The sequence below is a fragment of the Dasypus novemcinctus genome, chromosome 5 (assembly GCF_030445035.2).
Source record: "Dasypus novemcinctus isolate mDasNov1 chromosome 5, mDasNov1.1.hap2, whole genome shotgun sequence".
Taxonomy (NCBI): Eukaryota; Metazoa; Chordata; class Mammalia; order Cingulata; family Dasypodidae; genus Dasypus; species Dasypus novemcinctus.
Window position 1 is genome coordinate 28669148 of NC_080677.1, and position 19057 is coordinate 28688204.

The window sequence follows — 19057 nt, forward strand, 5'->3', positions numbered from 1 at the left end:
TCTGTGTTTCCTTTTGTTGCATCACCTTGTGTCAGCTCTCCATGTGGGCGGCGCCATTCTTGGGCAGGCTGCACTTTCTTTCGCGCTGGGCGGCTCTCCTTACAGGGTGCACTCCTTGGGCGTGGGGCTCCCCTACGCGGGGGAAACAGCAGGGCACTCTTGCACGCATCAGCACTGCGCATGGGACAGCTCCATATGGGTCAAGGAGGCCCGGGGTTTGAACCACAGACCTCCCATGTGGTAGACGGACGCCCTATCCATTGGGCCAAGTCCGCTTCCCGATCGATGGATATTATAGCTGAATAGGTAAGCAATTGCCTTAGAATAAGACACTATTCCACCGCCTATTGGTTGGGCCTGGGGGACAGAAGGGGGGTATTTGCTTTTTAACACATTTAAAGGGTTCAAGACTTCCCTGATCTTCTAAGCTCTCTAGGTCGGCTTCCCCAGAGGTGAGAGGAGGATTCAAGTGCAAGTGATTTGTTAAGGAAGTGTTCCCAGGAGGAGCTGGTACGGCAGTAGGTAAGGCAGGACAGAGAAGGGAAAGCAGCCCAGACTAAGCTCCAAGGCCAAGCCCCAGCCTCGGCCCCATCCAGGAGGGAGCTCTAGAGTGCCGATGACACCGATGGCAAGGGAGACCAGCTGGCCATTGGCTGGAAATGCCCGCGGGTTGGAGGGTGGGGTGGGGTGGTAAACTGCTGGATGATTAGCACAAGGGCAGGTCCCCTAAGACTTCCAGGCTGGGGTGAGGGGAATCAATTTGGAAGCACAAGGGAAGAGAATGCCCTTCCCATGGAAGAACCTAGGCCAGTACCAACAGTGCCTGCTCCAGAGGCCCCCCAGCACCTAGTGTTCATGCTCCCTCAAGCCTCATCTCCCACCCCGGGGCCCAACACTGCCCCTCACCTGTCAGACCCACAACCCAGCCTGCACTTGGCCAGCTCCTTGCTTCTGCTCACCCCAGCTCCTCTGTCTAGAATAAAGGATGCCCGCCCTATCCATCTGTTGAAATCCTTCAAGGTGCTCCTGCAGCACCTTCCCCAGGAAGTCCCCTCTCCCCTCCTCCCCTGAGCTGCTCCAGCCCCTGGTAAGATCCCTCCCCTCCCAACACGCCCTCACCCGCACCCTGCAGGCCCATCCAATGAATGATGAAATCTGGTCCACTGGTCCTCAGCTTTTCCCATAAAGATTCCCCTGCACCACTGGCTAAGCTCAGTGCAAAAAAGGAAAATGGGAGGCTTGGGAGGAAAGAAAGAGGAAGAGGAGATCCAAGCTGTGCCCTCAGGAAGCCCCCAGCTGGTTGGAGAGCCACAGGAGGCAGTTAGAAAACAGTCCATACTGGGTGGGAGCCAGGGGCTCAGTCACCAACCTCTGAGATTTCAAAGGAGGGGACATGGGAGCTGGGGCAATCAGGAAAAGCTGCCTGGAGGAGGCAGGTAGAAGGAAGGAGGCTCTGAAAATGGAAAAGTGTCCCAGGCCATGAGATCAGCACCAACACAGAACTCAGGCCGAGTTCTCCAGGAGCTGGGGCTGTACCCACCCTGTCTGAACCCTCCAGGAAAAAACTTGGTGCCACTAATCCCATTCCTCAAATGCTTTTACCACAGATCCTAACAACAATGTGGCTGCAACTGCTGCTTAAGCCTTTAAACTCCCTGCCCCAAGAACAGTTCCTGAGGCTGCTTCTGTTGCTTCCTGAGAACAGACCCCAGGTTGCACCTGTCTCCACCAGGGACCAGCCCTGCTCAGCGCTGCCTGCCTTTAGGCTCACTGGGCAGCTGGCTAAAACCTGCCACCCTATGGCATCAGATTCTTTGGGGTGGGCCCTGGCCTTCGTGTACTTGTTGTCACTTCGGGTTATTTTATAGCATTTTATTTTGAAATAATTTCAAACTCACCCAAAAGTTGCAGAAATGGCCCAAAGCACACTCATATACCCCTGACTCCAATTTACCAACTAGTTACATTCTGTCCTGTTTGCTTTATTTCCTTTTCCCTCTCTCTTTCTGTGTGCATGTCTATGTGTATGTATTTCTGAAGCATTTGAGAATAAGTTAGAAAAATGTCTCCTTTTAACCCTAAGGGTTAGGACATCCTCTTACCACAGTGCAGCTCTCAAAATCGCAACTATAGTGCTGATATAGTACTATTATTGAACTTGGCATCCACATTCAAATTCTGTCCATCCCCTATCCCAGTAGACATCTGCACCTGTCAAAGCTGCCAGATGATTATGATGGGCCACTAGGATTGGGAGCCCCTAGACCACAGGAGACCCTCTGCAGCCCTGCTCTGTGCCGTGGCAGTAGGCAGCAGCCTGAGGTCCCTCCCCCATTTCTCACCTCCCCCCCACCCATGAGTAAGTCGGTAACTGCACCCTGCAGCCAAAGGCCAATGGTGCCTGCAGATAAAAGGCATTAACTCCGCTGCATGCCTGAGGGAGAGTTTGGCTCCTTGGCTGCCCAGCCCCAGCTATAAATAACCCGAGGGGGAGGGGGAGGGGGCTGTGGGGCCCTGTGTCACCAATGCCCGCTGGCGGAGTGGGTGGGGAGGGAGAAAACCTTCTGTGCCCAGGGCCTTCCCTTGGCCCAGTCGGGGCAGGGCAGGGAGGCAGGGGGCCGGACTGCGCTGGCCAGACCTGCTGGGCTGGCTCGCTGCGTCCCTAGACGCTGCAGGGCATGGGGCGTCCCGTGGGGGCCCTGTGCCTCCCCTGCGTCCCTCACCTGCTCTTCTGCCTCCTCTGCCTCCTCCCACCGCTCCTCAAAGTAAGTGTGGGCACTGGGGGCGTCGGGCTGCCGGTGGTCCCCCGCCGGAGTGAGGGGCCCCGGCCAGACGCTCAGCGGCTCTCCTGCCTGGGAGGGGGCGCGCTGTGCCCGGCTCTAGAGCCAGTTGTCAGCTCTGGGGGGAGGGTGGCGTCGGCTTTTGGTGACCAGGTTGGGGGGTGGGGATCCCTGTGTCTGATGATGGGATGGAGATCTCATGCCTGGATGGGGGGGAGGGGACAGGAAGAGGAGAGTCTAACTCTAGGGGGGCAGGAAGGGGGAGGCAAAACTCTGAACTCCAGCTAGAACCTGAGCAGAGGGCCTCACATGCCCTCTCCCAGGTCCACTCCCGTCTAGAGCTCCCCCACGCCCCTCTGTCATAAGCTCCTCAAGTCCCTTTCCCACCCCTCCCTGCTCTGGCCCTTGGCACCCCTAGACTGCCCGGCCCCACCCCTCTTCATTGTGCCTGAAACCAGCCATTCCCAAGACCAAATGAGAAACGGGAGCAGAAGGGGAGAGAGAGAACCAGCCTGTCCCAGCGATTCTCAAAAACAAACCCCCACCTCACCCCCCACTGCCAGGCCCTTTCGCCAGAGTCAGAGTCCGCAGCAGGTGGGGGTGGAGGTGATGGGGTGGTGAGAAGTTCTAATGAAATAGCTGAAGGAGTGGGCGCAAGGCTGGGAGGGAATGATTCCCAGAAATAGATAGGGGGGAAATCTACCTCTAGCCCTCTCTCCATTTTACAGAGAGGGAAACCAAGACTCCGAGAGGGAGGGTGACCTGTCCTAGGCCACGGTATTAATGAAGAAGGACACCACAATAAAAGGGTCCAGAGAGCCAGGAGGGTCCGGAGGCTCCAGGATGCCGGGGACAGAGCCCAGGCGGGAAGTCAGGAGGCCTGCCCTGCACTGGCTCTGCCACAGCTTAGCCTCAGGGACCATTTTCTAGACCTCGAAGTCCCCATATGTACAAAGTGGACTCATTTTTTCAACAGTCAACAGAAATTACATTGAATATTATTTTGAATGTCTAGTGATTGTGGCAAAGCAGCTCTGCAGACAAACCCTATCCAAATCCCTGCTCTGCCACTTCGTGTGTGGCCTTGGACAGGTTACATCGATCTTCCAGGCCTCAGTTTCCTCATCGGTAAAACTGATGCTTGTTGAATGGGATTGTCATGAGGACTCACTGAGATCATGCATGCAAAGCACTTAGCACAGTGCCTGCCTGGAGCAAGCACTCAGTGCCAGCCGTTACTTGTGCCCGCCCAGGGCACCTGGTCCACGGAGGAGAGGGGTGGGACTTGGGGGCAGTGGTCATGACACATCCTTTTAATGACATGGCAGAGCTGCAATTGGGATGGGCAGAAGTTGTCCACGACCCCCTGATTTCCTGGGCTTTGAGGTCTTTTTGCCCCCTTCCCACTTGTTCTCTGGAAAGATGCCTCCCATGGGAGCCAGGTGTCGGGGCACAGGCTGCCATTGGCCTTCCTCTCCAGGGTCCATGAGGCCAGCCACCCGAACTGGTTAGGCAGAGGGGGCCTCGGGTTGCCACTCCAGAGCAGGCCAGAGGTGGGGTCATTGGGAAGGGGCCAGGGTTCTGGGAACCTCAGAGGCCACAGCTCTGGACTGACCTCCTCAGAAGCCCCAGCTCCCTTGATGACCCCAGACTGAGCCTCAAGAGACCACAGCCACTCAGCGTGGAACCACCAGGATGGAAACTAACGCTTGGTCTGCCCCATAGCCCTGCCTTCCTCCCACTGGATCTTCCTGAGGATGGGATTTATCTCATGGGTCCTCATCCAACTATTCTGAGATTGCAGCTCACGGTGAAATGAGGATAGGAGACCCAGAGCAGGCAGTGGGGAGAGCGTCTGGCTTTGTTTATTCACTCCCCAGACCTGAGAAGTGATCTGTGTGAGGGCCATGGTGGGACAAGCCGATCTGGTTTTTACCCCAAGGGTGTGAGAGCTCACTAGGTAGACTGGGGAGACCTGATTTGCAATTGCAAAAGCTCCAGCAGCTGTTTTGTGTGGTGAGGAGACTCCGGCCCAGCCCACACCCTGAGAGGCTGGAAGAGTCCCTCTCAGTTATCTCAGATATCCGATGGGGTGGGACATTTATTTACTGACGGAAATGGAGGCTCAGCAAGCAAAGCCCTCAGCACTAGCCTTTGAGCCACTTGCCTCCCCCTGTCTGAAGAAGCCAGGAGTCCCCTAAACTTGGGCTGAATCACGTCCCTCTGACCTTTGAGCAGTGGGAAACTCTCCCCAGGGATGTCAGGAAAGAGCTTCTGTGGCCTCCACCCCAGTTCAGACTTCTGGTGGGGCCAATTCCCCAGAAAAGCTGCACATTTGTCCAGAGAAGGCTCAGCAGAGAGCCAACGTGGGCAAGACATAAATACAAAGAAGTGCCCACAAGTCTGCTCGCTCCCCACCCCCCGCCAGGAGCCTGCAAAGCAGTGGGAGAGGATGCTGTGGGCTCAGCCCCTCCTTAACCCGGCCACCCTGCCCTCCCACAGCCCTGTCTGCACATCCCCACACACACACACTCACACAACACACACACACACCCGTGTCTTCAGGGCAGGGGACTCAAGGGCCATTTATCAGAAGCTAATTCATCTGATGACTTTTCCCCCAAATCAACTCCCTTCTGTGTGTTTTCTATCCTAATGAGTTAATTTAGAGTCTCTCTTTTGCTCTTTTTTTTTTTTTTTTTTGCCATTTGGTTGGTGTTTAAGGTTTTTTTTAAAAACCAATTTGGCGGAGGGCACTGCCTACTTAATTTTCTACTCCTAGTAAGTTGAAAATTTGTAGCACTTTACAAATTATGAAACTATTCTGCATCCTCTTAGCTGTCATTTTTCTATCTCATCTCATTTTAACCATTTAAGGACTGCTCAGCCAGGTTATCTAAAGTCCCTAATCAAACTTCTAATTTTTCAAGGATGTCATTTCAAATCAGTGGGAGGAAGGATAGCTCATTCAATAAGCAGCCAAACTCCAGATTCCCTTAACAAAAATTTAATTTTAACGTATTTTCATTTTAACATCAGGTTATTTTTAGGACATACAGACAGAAGCCAAAATAAACCGAAAGGTAGGGGTGACTTTTAAGCAAACTGGGCGTTAGATGAGTTGGTAATTAGAGTTCATCTTAGGCCAAGTGGCCTGGTACACGGACCCCCGCTGGCCAGCTCCCCGCTTCCTGGGCTCTGGGTCAAGGTGTTGTCCTGCCTGCCGCCTCCATCAGACTCTGTGCTCCCTGAGGGTCGGGGTCTGTCTGGGTCTCCTCACCTGCCTCCTGCACCTTGAGCCAGTTCAGGCTCAATGAAAACCCCCCCGCAGCAGAGTCCTTCCCTGACCTTGGGCGCAGAGGGGCAGGGAGGCCCGGGGGAGCTCGTCCCCCGCCCACTGGCAGCAGCGGCCTGGGCCTGGTGGCCCCGCAAATCCCCCGGGCTTAGCGCAGAGGTTAAATTTAGACGGAACTTTGTCAAGAGGCCCAGGAAGGCGCCCTGGGCTGGGCCAGGGAGGCGACAACTTGGAGTCCTATCTGGTCCCGGGAGGGGGAGGGGACCTCTCCCTAGCCCTCTTCTGAGTGAGAGGCCCTGGGCCAGCCAAGGCCAGCCTCAAAGGGACACCGTGCAAGGAGACCCCATGCCCCCTCCCAAGTGCTCTGCTCAGCAAGGAGGCTCACCACAGCCGCTGGCCGCAGCGTTTGCCCCCGTCCTGGGGGAGGGTGCCTGGCCCCCATGGGCTCAGAGGCCTCAGACCCCTCATCAAGAGACAGACGGCCGGTGGGCTTGGAGGGGAGGGGCCCGTGCAGGGGCAGAGCCCGAGGACGCCTCGGGATCCTCCAGCTCTGCGGTTCGAAGCCCACACCTGCCTGAGCCCCCCATCAACACACCCCCCTGGCCGAGCTCGGCCTCTGCCGTGACCTCCAGAAGCGGGGCCATTGCCTGGACACTCTGTCTCCCCCAGGGACGGCTGACCAGCTGCTTCTTAACTGGGCTAGCAGGCCAGGCTGGCTTCCAGGGTGGCTGGGAAGAGGGCGTGCAGGAAAAGGGGCTGGTGGGAAGTCCAGGGTTCCCCCACCCAGCTGAGCACTTCCTGGAGCATCCCCGCCCAGAGCCTTCCCTCCCTTCCCCACGCCCCCGCACCCCTGCAGGCGCTCCCTGGCCAGCAAGGCCTTCCTGCTGCCTGGGCCCCCCACCTAGCTCCTTGGCTACAGGCAGCCCTGAGCAGCCCCCTGGAAATGCGAGCAGCGAGGTGGCACGGGCAGCGTCATGCACACCCAGCGCGCACGCCGCTTACACAGGCGCTTCCCCCTGCAGGCTGTGGGCGGGCGTTCAGCAGAACACAGGTGCAGCGCGTGCCCTAAGTGCTGTTCACGCTCGCCTTCCACCCCACCCCGCTCCCCGAGGGGACAGAGAGCCGCGTCCCCCCGTCAGGCCGGGTAGGGTCATTAATTAGAAGCTCCGGGCCAGCGCCGGAGGCTGAGCGTCTGGCCTCCAGGAAATGGACTGAGCCCGATGTGGGAAACGTGATGTTTCAGGGCTGCTGGGCTCCGGCTCCCGAGGACATCTGGGCCAAACATTGACCCAGCCCAGGGAGGGGACATCTGACAGGCTGGGGCCCGGCAGGGGGAAGAGAGCAGCTGCCTGCTGGCCACGCAGTGCCTTTGGAATCCCAGATCCGGCAATGTCAGGGCCGGGAGGGGCAAGCACCTTGGCACTGCACGCCTGCGAGCGCGCGGGAGAGCAGGAGAAGTGGTGGTCTTGGGAGGAAGGGGGGCCAAGGCTAGACTTTCGAGCACGTTGCTCTTGTTGAGTCTCACACCATGCCTTTCCCGGCCTTTCTGCCTGAGTGCATGCCGTGCTCGCCACCTAGCATGCCCTCCCTGCCCACCACCCTTCTCAGCTGGGCAAACTCCTACACATCCTTCAGGGCCCACATAAGCTCCTCCGTGATGCTACCCCAGCCCTCCTCAGCTCATTGTAGGTGCTGCAGCAAGCTGGTCGGTCACCTGTCCCCTTCTCCCACCAGAAGGTGGTCCCCTCAAGGGCAGAGACCACATCTACTTTTTCCTTCCACCCCCAGCACCCACTCCCAGATGAGGTAGATGATTTGGGTAGGAGATGGGGTCCTGGGTGGGTTTTGTCTTTTGGATGGGATTACTATTGTTGCAATAAGCCCATCTGTTCCCTGGCAAGTGTCCACACTGGCACGGTGGTCCCTCCTTTAGCCCTACTCATCCTGCTGTTTGTCCCAAGAGCCACCTCTTCCAGGAAGCCTTCCTTGCCTTGCCGAGTTCAGGTGAGGCATCGTGCTATGTGTTAACCTAATGTCCTGTGTTGCAACTGCCTGTTTCCCTGTGTGACAGGGAAACAAAGTGAAAGCACTTGCTGTCCTCACCTCCCTTCTGTGTCTTCTAAGGCCAGAGCTCCCTCACTGGCCTGGAATCCCCCAGTCACCTGACACACAGTAGGTGCTCCACAAATACTTGCTGAGTGGCTGAATTGCCGGAGGACTGCCCCACCGAGCTCTGCTGAAGGAAAGACACTGGCCCATCACAGGGGGCCTCCCACTCTGAGGAGGAAAGAGCTTTGGGGGCCTAGGGATGCGGCAAAGCGGGATCCTGCCTCAGAGGCAACACGGTCCTGGACTCCCTGTAAGGCCTTTTCCAGGTTCCAGCCCTGGCCGGGCTGCTGCACCGCTGTGTGGCCACAGGCACCTGTCTCACCCAGGCGGGCCTCAGTCTCCCCCTCTGTGCAGTAAGGCGAGGGGAAGGAATGAGTCACAGAACCAGGCAGGGGCCACACTGCTGCCAGGGTCTGACGTCTGACCCCCACCCCTCCCATCCCCTAGGCAGCCGGGCCGAGCCAGGTGCCCAAAGCCCCGTCCCCGCGGGCACTGCTGGAGCACTGCTGCGGTGCAGGCACCACCCTCGCCAGCCTCTCAGGTACGCACGCCCCCCGCCACCCTGTGGCAGACCCCAGGAGGCGAGGGTGGGCCCCAGGGGCCGGGGGTAGAGAGAGGCTCCCTCGGGCTAGCCCACCTCTGCAGGGCAGTGCTGAAGCTCGGGCTTCCGGTCCGTGCTGGCCCTGCCTCACCAGGGGTCCTCGGGCAGGGATCCTCCCTGGGGCCCAGCCTCCCCGGTGGTGATTGAGGGCCTGACTGACCGTACTCTCCCTGTGTCTGCCCCCGAGGAAAGCAGGCTGGGCTGGCATTCAGGAGCCCGAGGAGGAGACCCTTTGCTTTCAAACTCACAGAAGACTACACAAGGTGTAAAACACATCGTCCGGTTGCCTGGCTACAGGTGTCACTTCCTGACAAGGGCCTGCCAAGCAGCAGCCGGCCCCTGAGTTCTGACCCCTCAGGGCTTTTCGGGGGCTGTTTCACAGAGTCAAGGTCAGCCACTGCAGAGCAGGATGGCCCTGGTCTCTCAAGGGCACCTTGAGAACATTCCCAGGGCCCCACCCAGCATCCTGGCCTTCCCAGGTCTGCATCCACAAAAGCAGCAAGGAAGAGGGCTGGGGAGATCCCCAGACCTGCAGGTGCGGTAAGGCAGAAGCAGACAAGAGCACCGGCATGACCAACGCAGCTTGAGTCAGGAATCCCGAGGCCAGCTGCTGCCTGCTGTCCTTACGGTGGCATGGTCAAGAGCCTAGGGGCTGCAGTTAGACCAGAGAGTTTGGATCCTAACTGCTGCACCTTGCAGCCGGGTGACCCTGGACGAGCCACCTAACCCATGTGAGACTCAGTTTCCTCCTGTTAGAAACAGATCTAACTCGGATATTTACTATAAAGATTGAGTGTGAGCCTTGGAGGAAACAGAGGCCCCTCATTTCAGAAGGGCCCCCCGGCTTCCCCACAGTAGAGCTCCCCGCCCTCAGAGGCACCCGGGTTTACCAGCTGTCCACCACCTCTGCCTGCTCTGCCCTTCCCCTTTCCCCTGGTGGATGGGACCCTGTCCTCTCTGCCTGAGTCTAGCAGAGAAGGTCCCAGCTTCTCCAAGTCCCCCACTCCTTGCTTAACTTCTAATATCATCCATTTGCTTGCACAAAGGATATATATTATTAGCATTAAATTTGTGAAAAACATTTTAAAAGTCAAAGAAGAAAATATTAAGCACTCATTTTTTCCCACAACCCAGGAGTTTTTTAATTTTTTCTTCATTTTTTAAAGCAATTTTAAGTTTTCAGAAAAACTGCCTAGAAAGAACAGAGCTGCCTTATCTCCTGCCTCTGGGCACAGTTTCCCGTACTAGCAACATCTTGCATTACTGTGCTCCATTTGTCACAATTGACTCCATTTGTCACAATTGAAGACCCAGTACTGATACATTATTATTAAATGAAGTCCATAGTTTTCATTCGCAGTCACTCTTTGTGTTGTCCAGTTCTCTGGGTTTTGACAGATTTGCAGTGTCTTTGTTTTAGTTGGCTTAAAGCTGCCCAAGGCAATATCCCAGGAATGGGTTGGCTTTTACAGAGGGGGGTTATTGGTTTGTAAGCTCACAGTCCCAATGCCGAGAAAAGTGTCCAAATCAAGACACCGTCAGGTGACGCTCTCTCCCTACAGATGGGCTGCAGGCGGTCCTGGACTCCTCTGTCTGGTGGGAAGGCACGTGGTGGCATCTGCCGGGCTCTGCCTTCTCCTCTGGGCTCCGTTGCTTTCTGCTTCTGGCTGCTCCATTGGTGACTTTCTCTCATCTTCTGTGGGTCCGTTTCTGAGCTCCTGTGGTTCCATTGATTTCAGCTTCTGGGTCTTCTGACTTTTCCTCTCTGTATACATCCCATTTCTAAAGGGCCCACCCTGAACTACACCTTACTGAAATAATCTAATCAAGAGGCCCTTAACTGACTCTAATCCAAAGGTCCCACCTGCAGTAGGTCCACACCCACAGGAATGAATCAGCTCCAAGGACCTGATGTTTTCTGAGGTCCATAGAATGCCTCCAACTACCACAGTCACGGGTCCACCACCACGACATCAAAAAGAGCAGTTTCGCTGCCCGGAAAATGTCCTGTGCTCCACCTGATTTTATAATGTCTTATATCTCCCCAGGAATCTATCAATCCATAGAACTTTATGTTTTTAAATTTTTATTATTTTACAAAATGGGATGATACTGTGCTCGTATTTTGTAACCTGCTTCTTCCTCTGACAAGCCGGAGTGAACACGGCCCATGTCGCTCAGTGCTCCTGAGGCTGACGGCCCTGCCGCGCAGCCAGCGTGAGGATGCCCCTTTTGACTTCAGAAGTTGTTTCTCAGGTGCCCACGTGGTAGTGACCTTCATAGTGTCCAGTCATTGAGAAAATGCACAGTGACCAGCATAAGGTGCAAAACCAGTAAAACCAGATAATGTCATTGTTTAGACACACCCATGTAAGTGATAAAAAAGAAAAAAGAAAGAAGAGTAAGGGAATGATAAATGCAACATTCAAGAGAATGTTCCCTCCGAGGAAAGAGCATATAGATAAATACGTGTAATAATCTAGTTTTGGATTGGGTGGTTGATTCAAGGGTGTTCATTATCTTTACTGCACTGCAAACTTGCATAAAAGAGAAGACTAAAATAAAGTAAAGGGAGGCCACACAAGGACTAATGATGAAAAGGGGTCATGAATCAAGGATTATGATCATCCAATTGTCTGCCCCTGAGGTCCAAATAAAGAGAACACACACGCGATCTCAAGAGCCTGCTATATGACTTCAGGCAGGCCTAAAATGGATTGTTTCTATTTTGTTCATCACAGCAGCATCTACACATATTTGAAAAATAACAAGGCATAGATTTTGAGGCATGTTATTATTCGGTCTGTAGACAATAGAGGGGTATGAGTGGATTCAGGGATCCCTTAAGAAACCTCCCAGTCCAACACACACACACATACACACACACACATCACACACACACAAACTGGGGCTGGTCCAATGGAAAGAGAACCTTGCCAGGGAGACAGGAGACCTGGATTTTAGTCCAGCTTTGCCTCAAAGGCATTTGCTCTTTCAGGAGTGACTCCCTGGTGCAGGATGGGGCCTTCCGATGGGAGCAGGGGACCAGTTAGTGAAGAGCAGGCCCAGCTTGCCCTCGGAGTCGCAGTGTGGTAAAGGAGACAGTGGGAAACCAGCAACCTCAATGCCACACTGGCCAGCCCTAGGCAACGGGCAGCAGGAGGTCCACACGAGACAGGCAGGTGAGAGGTGACAGCTCAGCTGGAGTTTCGAAGGAGACGTGGGAGCCAGCGAGACTAACTCAGGTCTAAAGAGGCCAGGGCATCCCCCACAGAGAGAGCAGCACAAGCCAAGGTAGAGGGGTAGAGAATCCTTCCAGGGAATGGCAGGTAGCTCAGAGGGGCATCTCAAGTGAAGCAGGAAGGAGAGGTGGCGACAGGTGATCACAAAGGATCTTCTTTGCAAGGCCAAAGAGTTGGACTCCACCTTGAGGCAATGGGGAGCCATTGAGAGTTTTGTGAGAAGTGACATGATCAAATGTGTGGCACTAAAAACTGCCATGTGGAGGAGACGGGGAGCTCAGTCAGGCACTGCTTCAGAGAGGACGATGGCCTTGGAGGGACAAGAGGGGGAGCATTCCTTTTCCTTTTCTGGGCATTTGTTTGTCCATCTATTAAAAAAGGACAGGGGCTTGGGGTGTGCTTAGGGCTCTTTCTGGTCCTACAGCCTAGTTCTATGGCTCCACGGGAAAACACCAGCTAGAGGGGGGCAGCGTCTGTGCTGCGGGGCGAGGGCGGGCTGCAGCCAGGCCCCTCCTGCCGCCACGCCCTCGGCAACCCCACGGGGCTCCCATTAACCCCCCAGCTGGGCCCTAGCTCTGCACTCTCCCTGTGCCCTCCCTGTGGCCCAGAGCAGCTCCCTGGAGAAGCAGAGACATCTGTCCCCTTAACTCCTGGTTTCCTGAGGGTTCTTGAGATGGGAGACGCATGAGTGTGTGACAATGGGAAATGTGTAACCATGTGCGAAGCTCTGTGTTCCTACTGTGCTATGCAGACCTGCTGGGTGCTGTGTAGAGACTGGCCTCTGGGAGCATGACGTGTGCCTGTGACCTTGCCAGGAACACTGCATCTAAATCAGAAGCGGACCAAGGCCTGAGACCCAGGGCACCAGGCTCACCAGCCCCACCCCTTACTGCTCACACAGTTGTCCCCCACAGCCCCGCCACTCTTCCCTGTACTTATTTGCCAACTTATTCCTGTCCCCACCAGCCTGGGACGCACAATCTGGCACAGACTCTTCTCCCTCAGCCTAGCCTGACCAGGGAAAGGGCAGGCCCAGCTTCAGAAACCTACTTGTATCCCATCTACCTCTGCTGCCTAATTGAGGCAAAAGGTCCAGACTTTGTATTTTTGTAGTTGGATTTAATCTAATTGAAGAAAGTTTTGATTCTTTCCAATTTCTTCCTTATTTACCTATCTGCAAACAGAAAGTCTTTTCCAGTTGCCCCTTCATCACATAGCAGACAATCGTGCCCACAATGATTAAGAGCCTTGTGAAATGGCCTGGCATCTGGAAACCAGGGGACCAGGGGAGTCGGCTCAGGTCCTGACTGTCCATGCAAGATGCAGGATAACCTTTGGTTTTACCACCAGAATGGTCACTTCCCAAAGGAAGCTTTGCAATCCAGGTTCCCAGGCCAACCCTTCTATTCTGCAGAAATCGGCATGTGAGACGAGGAATCCTTGGCCTCTGGTGGCTGGGAGCGCCCCACCTCCTGGGATGAGCACGTTAGTAACTGAAGCTTGCCTCGGTTTCACCCTTTCACCCTGCACTGTGGTGTGGGAAGGGCCCTCCTTTGTGCATGAAGGAGACTGTTCTCAGTGAAGACACGGGCTCATCCAGCCAGTCACACTGGCTTCCGTGGGACCCTGTGGGACGGGGCTCTGCCTGGGGCTAGGGTTGGGACTCCAACCACCCCCCCACACACACGCGCGCACACATAACACTCCCAGCTTTGGACGATGGAGACCTTGGGACTTTGTCTCTGCAGCTGCCCAGGGCCAAGCCAAGGGCTCTCACTGTGCAGTCAAGAGGCAGAGGACAGACCTGCTGGCTGGTCTGCACCTTGCACCTGCCAGTCCCCAGGCCCTGGAGAGATTCCAGTGCTCAGGCCTGAACTCTCTCTCTCTCTGCCTGGCAGTGACGGCAGCATTGATATGAAGGCTGGTGAGACTGTAGCCCACAAAGGCAGCCCAGCCTGCCTCTTGCCTGTCTCTGCTAGGGGTCTGGCACTGGTGTGGGCGATCCCAGGTGAAGTCAGACTTCCCTGGCAACTTTGGTTCTTAGTGGAGGATGGCAGACTAGGTCCCAGCTCTCCCAGCCCTCGAATAGTAGAAATACATCTTCCCCGGCCTTCTGCATCTCAGAACTTGAGCTTCTCCGCACTGGGAGTGGCCTCGGAGACCATTTCACTGATGGAGGAGCAGCTCCCAAAAGGGCAAGAGTCCTGCCTGGTAAGGTGGCAGGGAGAGTAGAGGAGACAGAGGCGGGACCAGAACCCAGCCTGAGCTGGTGTACGGCACACCCTGGGCCCTGTTCCCTGAGCCCACTCTGCAGACTTGCGGGGCACATGGACGGTGCGGCGGGAACAAAGCCCCAGCAGACAGTCCCGGCAGAGGGCAGGTGGCAAATCCCATGTAACGAGTTTTAGCTGCTGTAGGGCCTGATTCCCTCTGCCCTCCCGCCTGTCCCTTTCCCCTCTGGTGCTGTGACCAGCCTCTGCCCATGCCAGGAAGCAGAGTGATGTACCTCACTTCTCACTTTATTCTCTCTGGTATCCAAGGCTTAAGACCGGAGGATTTGAAGTCCTCTAAATAATTTCAACCAATTTCTCCTTTAGACTCCCCAGGTCATTAAAAGGGCAACACTATCTCCCCAGCCACCCAAGCAGGAGATTTGTTACCCTTGCCTCCTTGTTCAGGTTCAAAGCTACCCACCCACTGCTCACTCCAGTCCCTCCTCACCAAAGCCTGCTTCTCTCTCCATCCTTCCTCCCAAATACATTGTCCAGATCTTCACTGGTTCGGACCATTTCATTAAAACTTCTGTGGCCTCCCTGCTTTCCTCGAAGCCCCTTCAATCCATGTCCTTCCCAGACTCCAGAGGGGATTTTCTAAAGCGCAGACGTGAGCGAGGACTCTCCGCCCCCATCCACTTTCGTGTCCTCACTCAGGGAGAAGAAACTCAGGCGGACTCTGGTGGGAGTCGAGGGCGGGGAGTTGTCCCTTGGTTAGGGAAGCTGAGGTGGGTGTCTCCGGCGGGCAGGCGCGCTTTGCTTCCCCCTGCAGCTCCGGGGCCAGGGATCGCTGGACGGGACATTCGCCATCCCGTCCCGCCGCCATCCCGTCCCGCAGCCCGCCTCCGGACCTCGTAGCTGGAAGGCAGCGGAAGCCTGAGAAGGCGGACGCGGGGCAGCCCCGAGTGCGGGTGGCCTCGGGCTGCGCCCCACCGGGAGGAGCCGCCCGGCGCCGCCCCCTGGCGCCGCCATTGGCCGTGGCTGAGCGGTGGAACCGCAGCTCCGTGCGCTTCGCAGCTCCTCTCCGGGCAGGTCCGGACTTGGCAGCTCCGGGAGATCGGGCGCGGCGCCGGGAGGCTGCCGGGCAGGTCGAGGCTGGGCCGGCCGGGACCAGAACCCGGAGCGCTCCCCGCCGCTCCCTCTCGTACCCACTCCCCGGCAGCCGCGCGAGGCGCGCACTCACACTCCCACTGGGCGCGCGGCTGGGGGCGCGATGGAAGCGGCGCTGCTTCAGAGCTTGCTGGAGGCCAACTGCAGCCTGGTGCTGGCCGAAGAGCCGCTCTCGGATGGCTGGGGGTCGTTGCTGGACCCCGAGGGTAGGCGGGCGGCGAGCGGACCCGGGCGGCGCGGGCGCCTCTCCTGGCGCGCTCGGTGCGCGCCGGGCCCCGCGCTCCCAGCGCCTCCCACCCTGCGTCCGGTGGCGCCCCGCGACCACCACTCTGAGTCCCACTCCACTCTCTCCCGTCGTCAGGCTCCTATTCCTACTGCAACACGACCTTGGACCAGATCGGGACGTGCTGGCCCCGAAGCGTGGCTGGAGCCCTCGTGGAGAGGCCGTGTCCCGAGTACTTCAACGGCGTCAAGTACAACACCACCCGTGAGTGCCCTCGGGCCCACCCCTGTGGGCTCTGCTGCCTCCCGGAAAGGCAGTTTAGGGCGTGGGGAGGGCTCCGCACCCAGTGACTGAAGGCCGCGGTACCGCCAACCCGCTGGCGATGAGGATCCTTATAATGTTGGGATCGCGCCCTCCGTAGATTCGGATCTCAGTAGGCAATTCGGTGCCCACAATTCACGTGCTCCTCGCGGTGAGCCCAGAAAAAGCGGAGAAGGAATACTTTCTCCTCTTTGAGGGTAGACCTTTCACATCCTGTGGTCCGGGTGCCTAGAGTTCCCCCATCAGGGGTCCATCTCTTTGACGGTGCCCCACCACCACCATCCTACAGGGACAGATACACATGCTCAGTCCCCAGCCCCCAGGGCGAATGTGGTGCGCAGACTCTACTACAGGAGCGGAGGGCAGGAGGCAGGAAGGGGGGAGATAGCTAGTGCTGGGGTATGAGGCGGGGGATGGAAGGCTGTGCAGAGAGAGCATGGAGGCTGGGGAGCCCGTGAGTGCCAGGTGCCGACGGACCCCTCCCTGCCGGATGTCCTGACACTGGCCTGCTGGGCTGTGAGTCAAGGGCCTGTGGGCAGCATCTCTTGGCACCCCAGGTAATGCGCGATGTCTGAATCAGGACCACCCGCCCCCCACTCCCAGGGAGAACAGCCTGTGCCCTCCTTCCTCCCCCAAATCAGACTGCCCTGAAGCTCTGTGGGGAAGAAGGCAGCAGAGCTGCTGGAGGTCTGCAGCCTGAGGTGGGGTAGTTTCAGCCGGCCCTGGCTCTGAAGCGGGCAGGGGTCGCTGCTGGGGAAGGTCTGATCCAGCCAGGTGGGAGTGTCTGGATGTTGTGTCAGTGTCTGTTTGAGGCGGGGGACTGAGCCATCACTAGCCAACCCTGACAGCCCCTTGCATCTCTAGTTCACTGCCCTAGCAGTGTATCCTGAGACCCTACATGGGGGCTGTTTGATCCAAGCCCCTCATCTTGGAAACAGCCTAGTAACACCCTTCCAGATTGTCTGTGGCTGAACCGAGGCCCAGCTCCCTGTCATCTTACACACACACACATACACACATGCATGCATGCCCCAGCTCTGAGAGGCCAAGGCCTTAGAAAGGAGAGATGGTTTGAAGGCAAAGCAGCACGGGCTGCATTCAATGCCAAGTGACATTCTCCAGGTTGTACCTGCTGAGAGTCCTAGTGGACCCAGAAAGCATCTATGCTCTGATGAATCCAGGACAGAGGTGTTCTAAGGGAAGGGAGTGGTAGGGAAGTGGGGCCTCTGCAAGGAAGATTTCTGCAAAATCTGAGGACGTGCTGCTGGCCACAGTTCAAACCAAGCTCCCTGGAAGGAACCGAGACCCCAACCCAGGAGGTGCACCACAGAGAGGGTGACTTCCATGCTCCTTCCCAATCCTGAGATTACAGAACAGTATTTTTTGGATTCTGTGAACTGACTGGGATGGAGCCATGGGGATCAGAGTCCCTGGTTCGGAATGAGCCAGAGAATGAGGGCCATCCAGGGAGGAGTTGAGTGACAGAGCATCCCAGCCCACACAGCCTGATAGCCGGTAGAAGCTCTGCTCTCCAGCCCTCTTCGCCTCCCCAGCCAACCTTTGTCTCCAGGTCTTCCAGCAGAGCCAAGCCCTGTATTACTCAGTTTACTGAACACCCACCGTGTGCCAGCCACTGCGTTGGTATTGATACCCTCAGTCACAAATGCAGCAAACGAAGAGGCTACAGAGTGATAAGCGCCCTGGTGAGGGAGAGCCAGGGGACCACAGGAATGGGAGGTGAGGGCCACACAGGGAAGGCTTCCCAAAGGAGGTGAGGGAGCCCATATCAGACCACTCACTTCACATGAGATGAAACGCTGAAAAGAGGTCGGGCTCAGGCTCCATTGAGTCCATTGAGTTGGCAAATGTGGTGCCAGTTAGCTCCTGATAGCCAGTGAACAGTTTTCTTCATTTGGACCAAAGCGTTGCCTGCACTGTAACTGCTGGGGAACAGGAGAGGTAGTGGGGGCGGGGGGTGGACGCTGCGAGGGCAGTGGACAGTCAGCCAAGGTGGGGAGAGCAAAGGCAGCTAATGGCCAGGGAAATGAGCTGATGGACTTCCGCTCCCGGCCGCTGCTGCCTCCTTCTCTGTGTGCCTTTTCAGTGGGATCCTTTCCTTTAGACAACGATACAGAGAGGAAAACTGCTCCCATGAGAGGCCTGGGGGAGGAGGACGAAGAGCCAGGGCTCCTCTTCCCTGCCCCACTTTTGTTGTGCTACAGCCAAAGCGCCATTGCTGGGGCTGGGAAGCAGCGGAGACATTAGACTCCACGACCTCTCCACTCGGCTGAACTCAGAGCCAACCTGGGCATGGATACAAGGAGCTGAGGCTCCCGACCAGACTTGGTCAGGAGAGGTCAAGATGGGTCCAAGTCCCCTCTAGGGTGTCCTAGCCCCTCTAATGTGTCCCAGCACCCCCAATGCATCCTGCCCCCCCCCCCCCCAGCATGCCTGAGCCTGCCGGTGTGGCCACGCCACCCCCTCCCAGTATCCGAGCCTCCTCCAGGGATCGCTCCACCACCCCTGCTGTGGCTTTGGGGCCAAAGTTCCCTCAGGTTTGGACTGTCATTTCACACATGTTCATTCCTTTAATCCTTTTCAACCACCGAATGAAGAAGTCATTGTATTACCCTGATATTACACATGGGGAAACTGAGGCATGGAGATGTTAAATGACTTTCCAAAAGTCACTTATTTCATGTGTCATTGTTGGGGACAGGCCTGGCATAGGGGTGTAAGCCTCAGGGAAGGGGCCAGATAGACGCTGCCCTCTGGTTTGAGGAAGGAGAAGCTGTGAATACAGAGACTCAAGTCTGCATTCTCAGTCCCCAGTGAGGCCCCATGTCTGCTCACACTCTGACCCTACAGGCCCAGGGTCAGAAGCTACCTATGTGTGCTGTTTCCCTGCTGGAAGAGGGGCAAGGTGAGAAGAGGCCTGCCCACCACAGTGGTTGGTTGTCTAAGAGAAGGAGGAAGGAAGTGGAAGGAGAAGAATGCTTCCTCTCCCTGTCTCTTATGGGTGGGAAATGATTGTGGTCCAGAGATGGAAAGACATCTGCCCAGGGCAGCACAGTAAAACAGAGCCTTGAAAGGTTTGGGCTGG

General features: G+C 56.6%; 1 protein-coding gene across 4 annotated transcripts in view; it reads left to right on the forward strand.

Moving 5' to 3' along the window:
- The first annotated feature begins 2499 nt into the window (after nt 1-2499).
- Nucleotides 2500-19057, forward strand: part of CRHR2 (corticotropin releasing hormone receptor 2) — a 42721-nt gene continuing 26163 nt past the window's right edge. Inside the window, exons 1-3 of one of the 4 annotated variants that reach the window (XM_058296822.2) lie at nt 2500-2765; nt 8632-8725; nt 15772-15897. In XM_058296822.2, the coding sequence (XP_058152805.1) occupies nt 2679-2765; nt 8632-8725; nt 15772-15897 (307 nt within the window). In that variant the 5' untranslated portion in view covers nt 2500-2678. Of the gene's footprint in view, nt 2766-8631; nt 8726-15238; nt 15617-15771; nt 15898-19057 lie in introns of those variants that run through there. The other 3 variants (XM_058296823.1, XM_058296824.1, XM_058296825.2) reach the window with 3 other exon arrangements.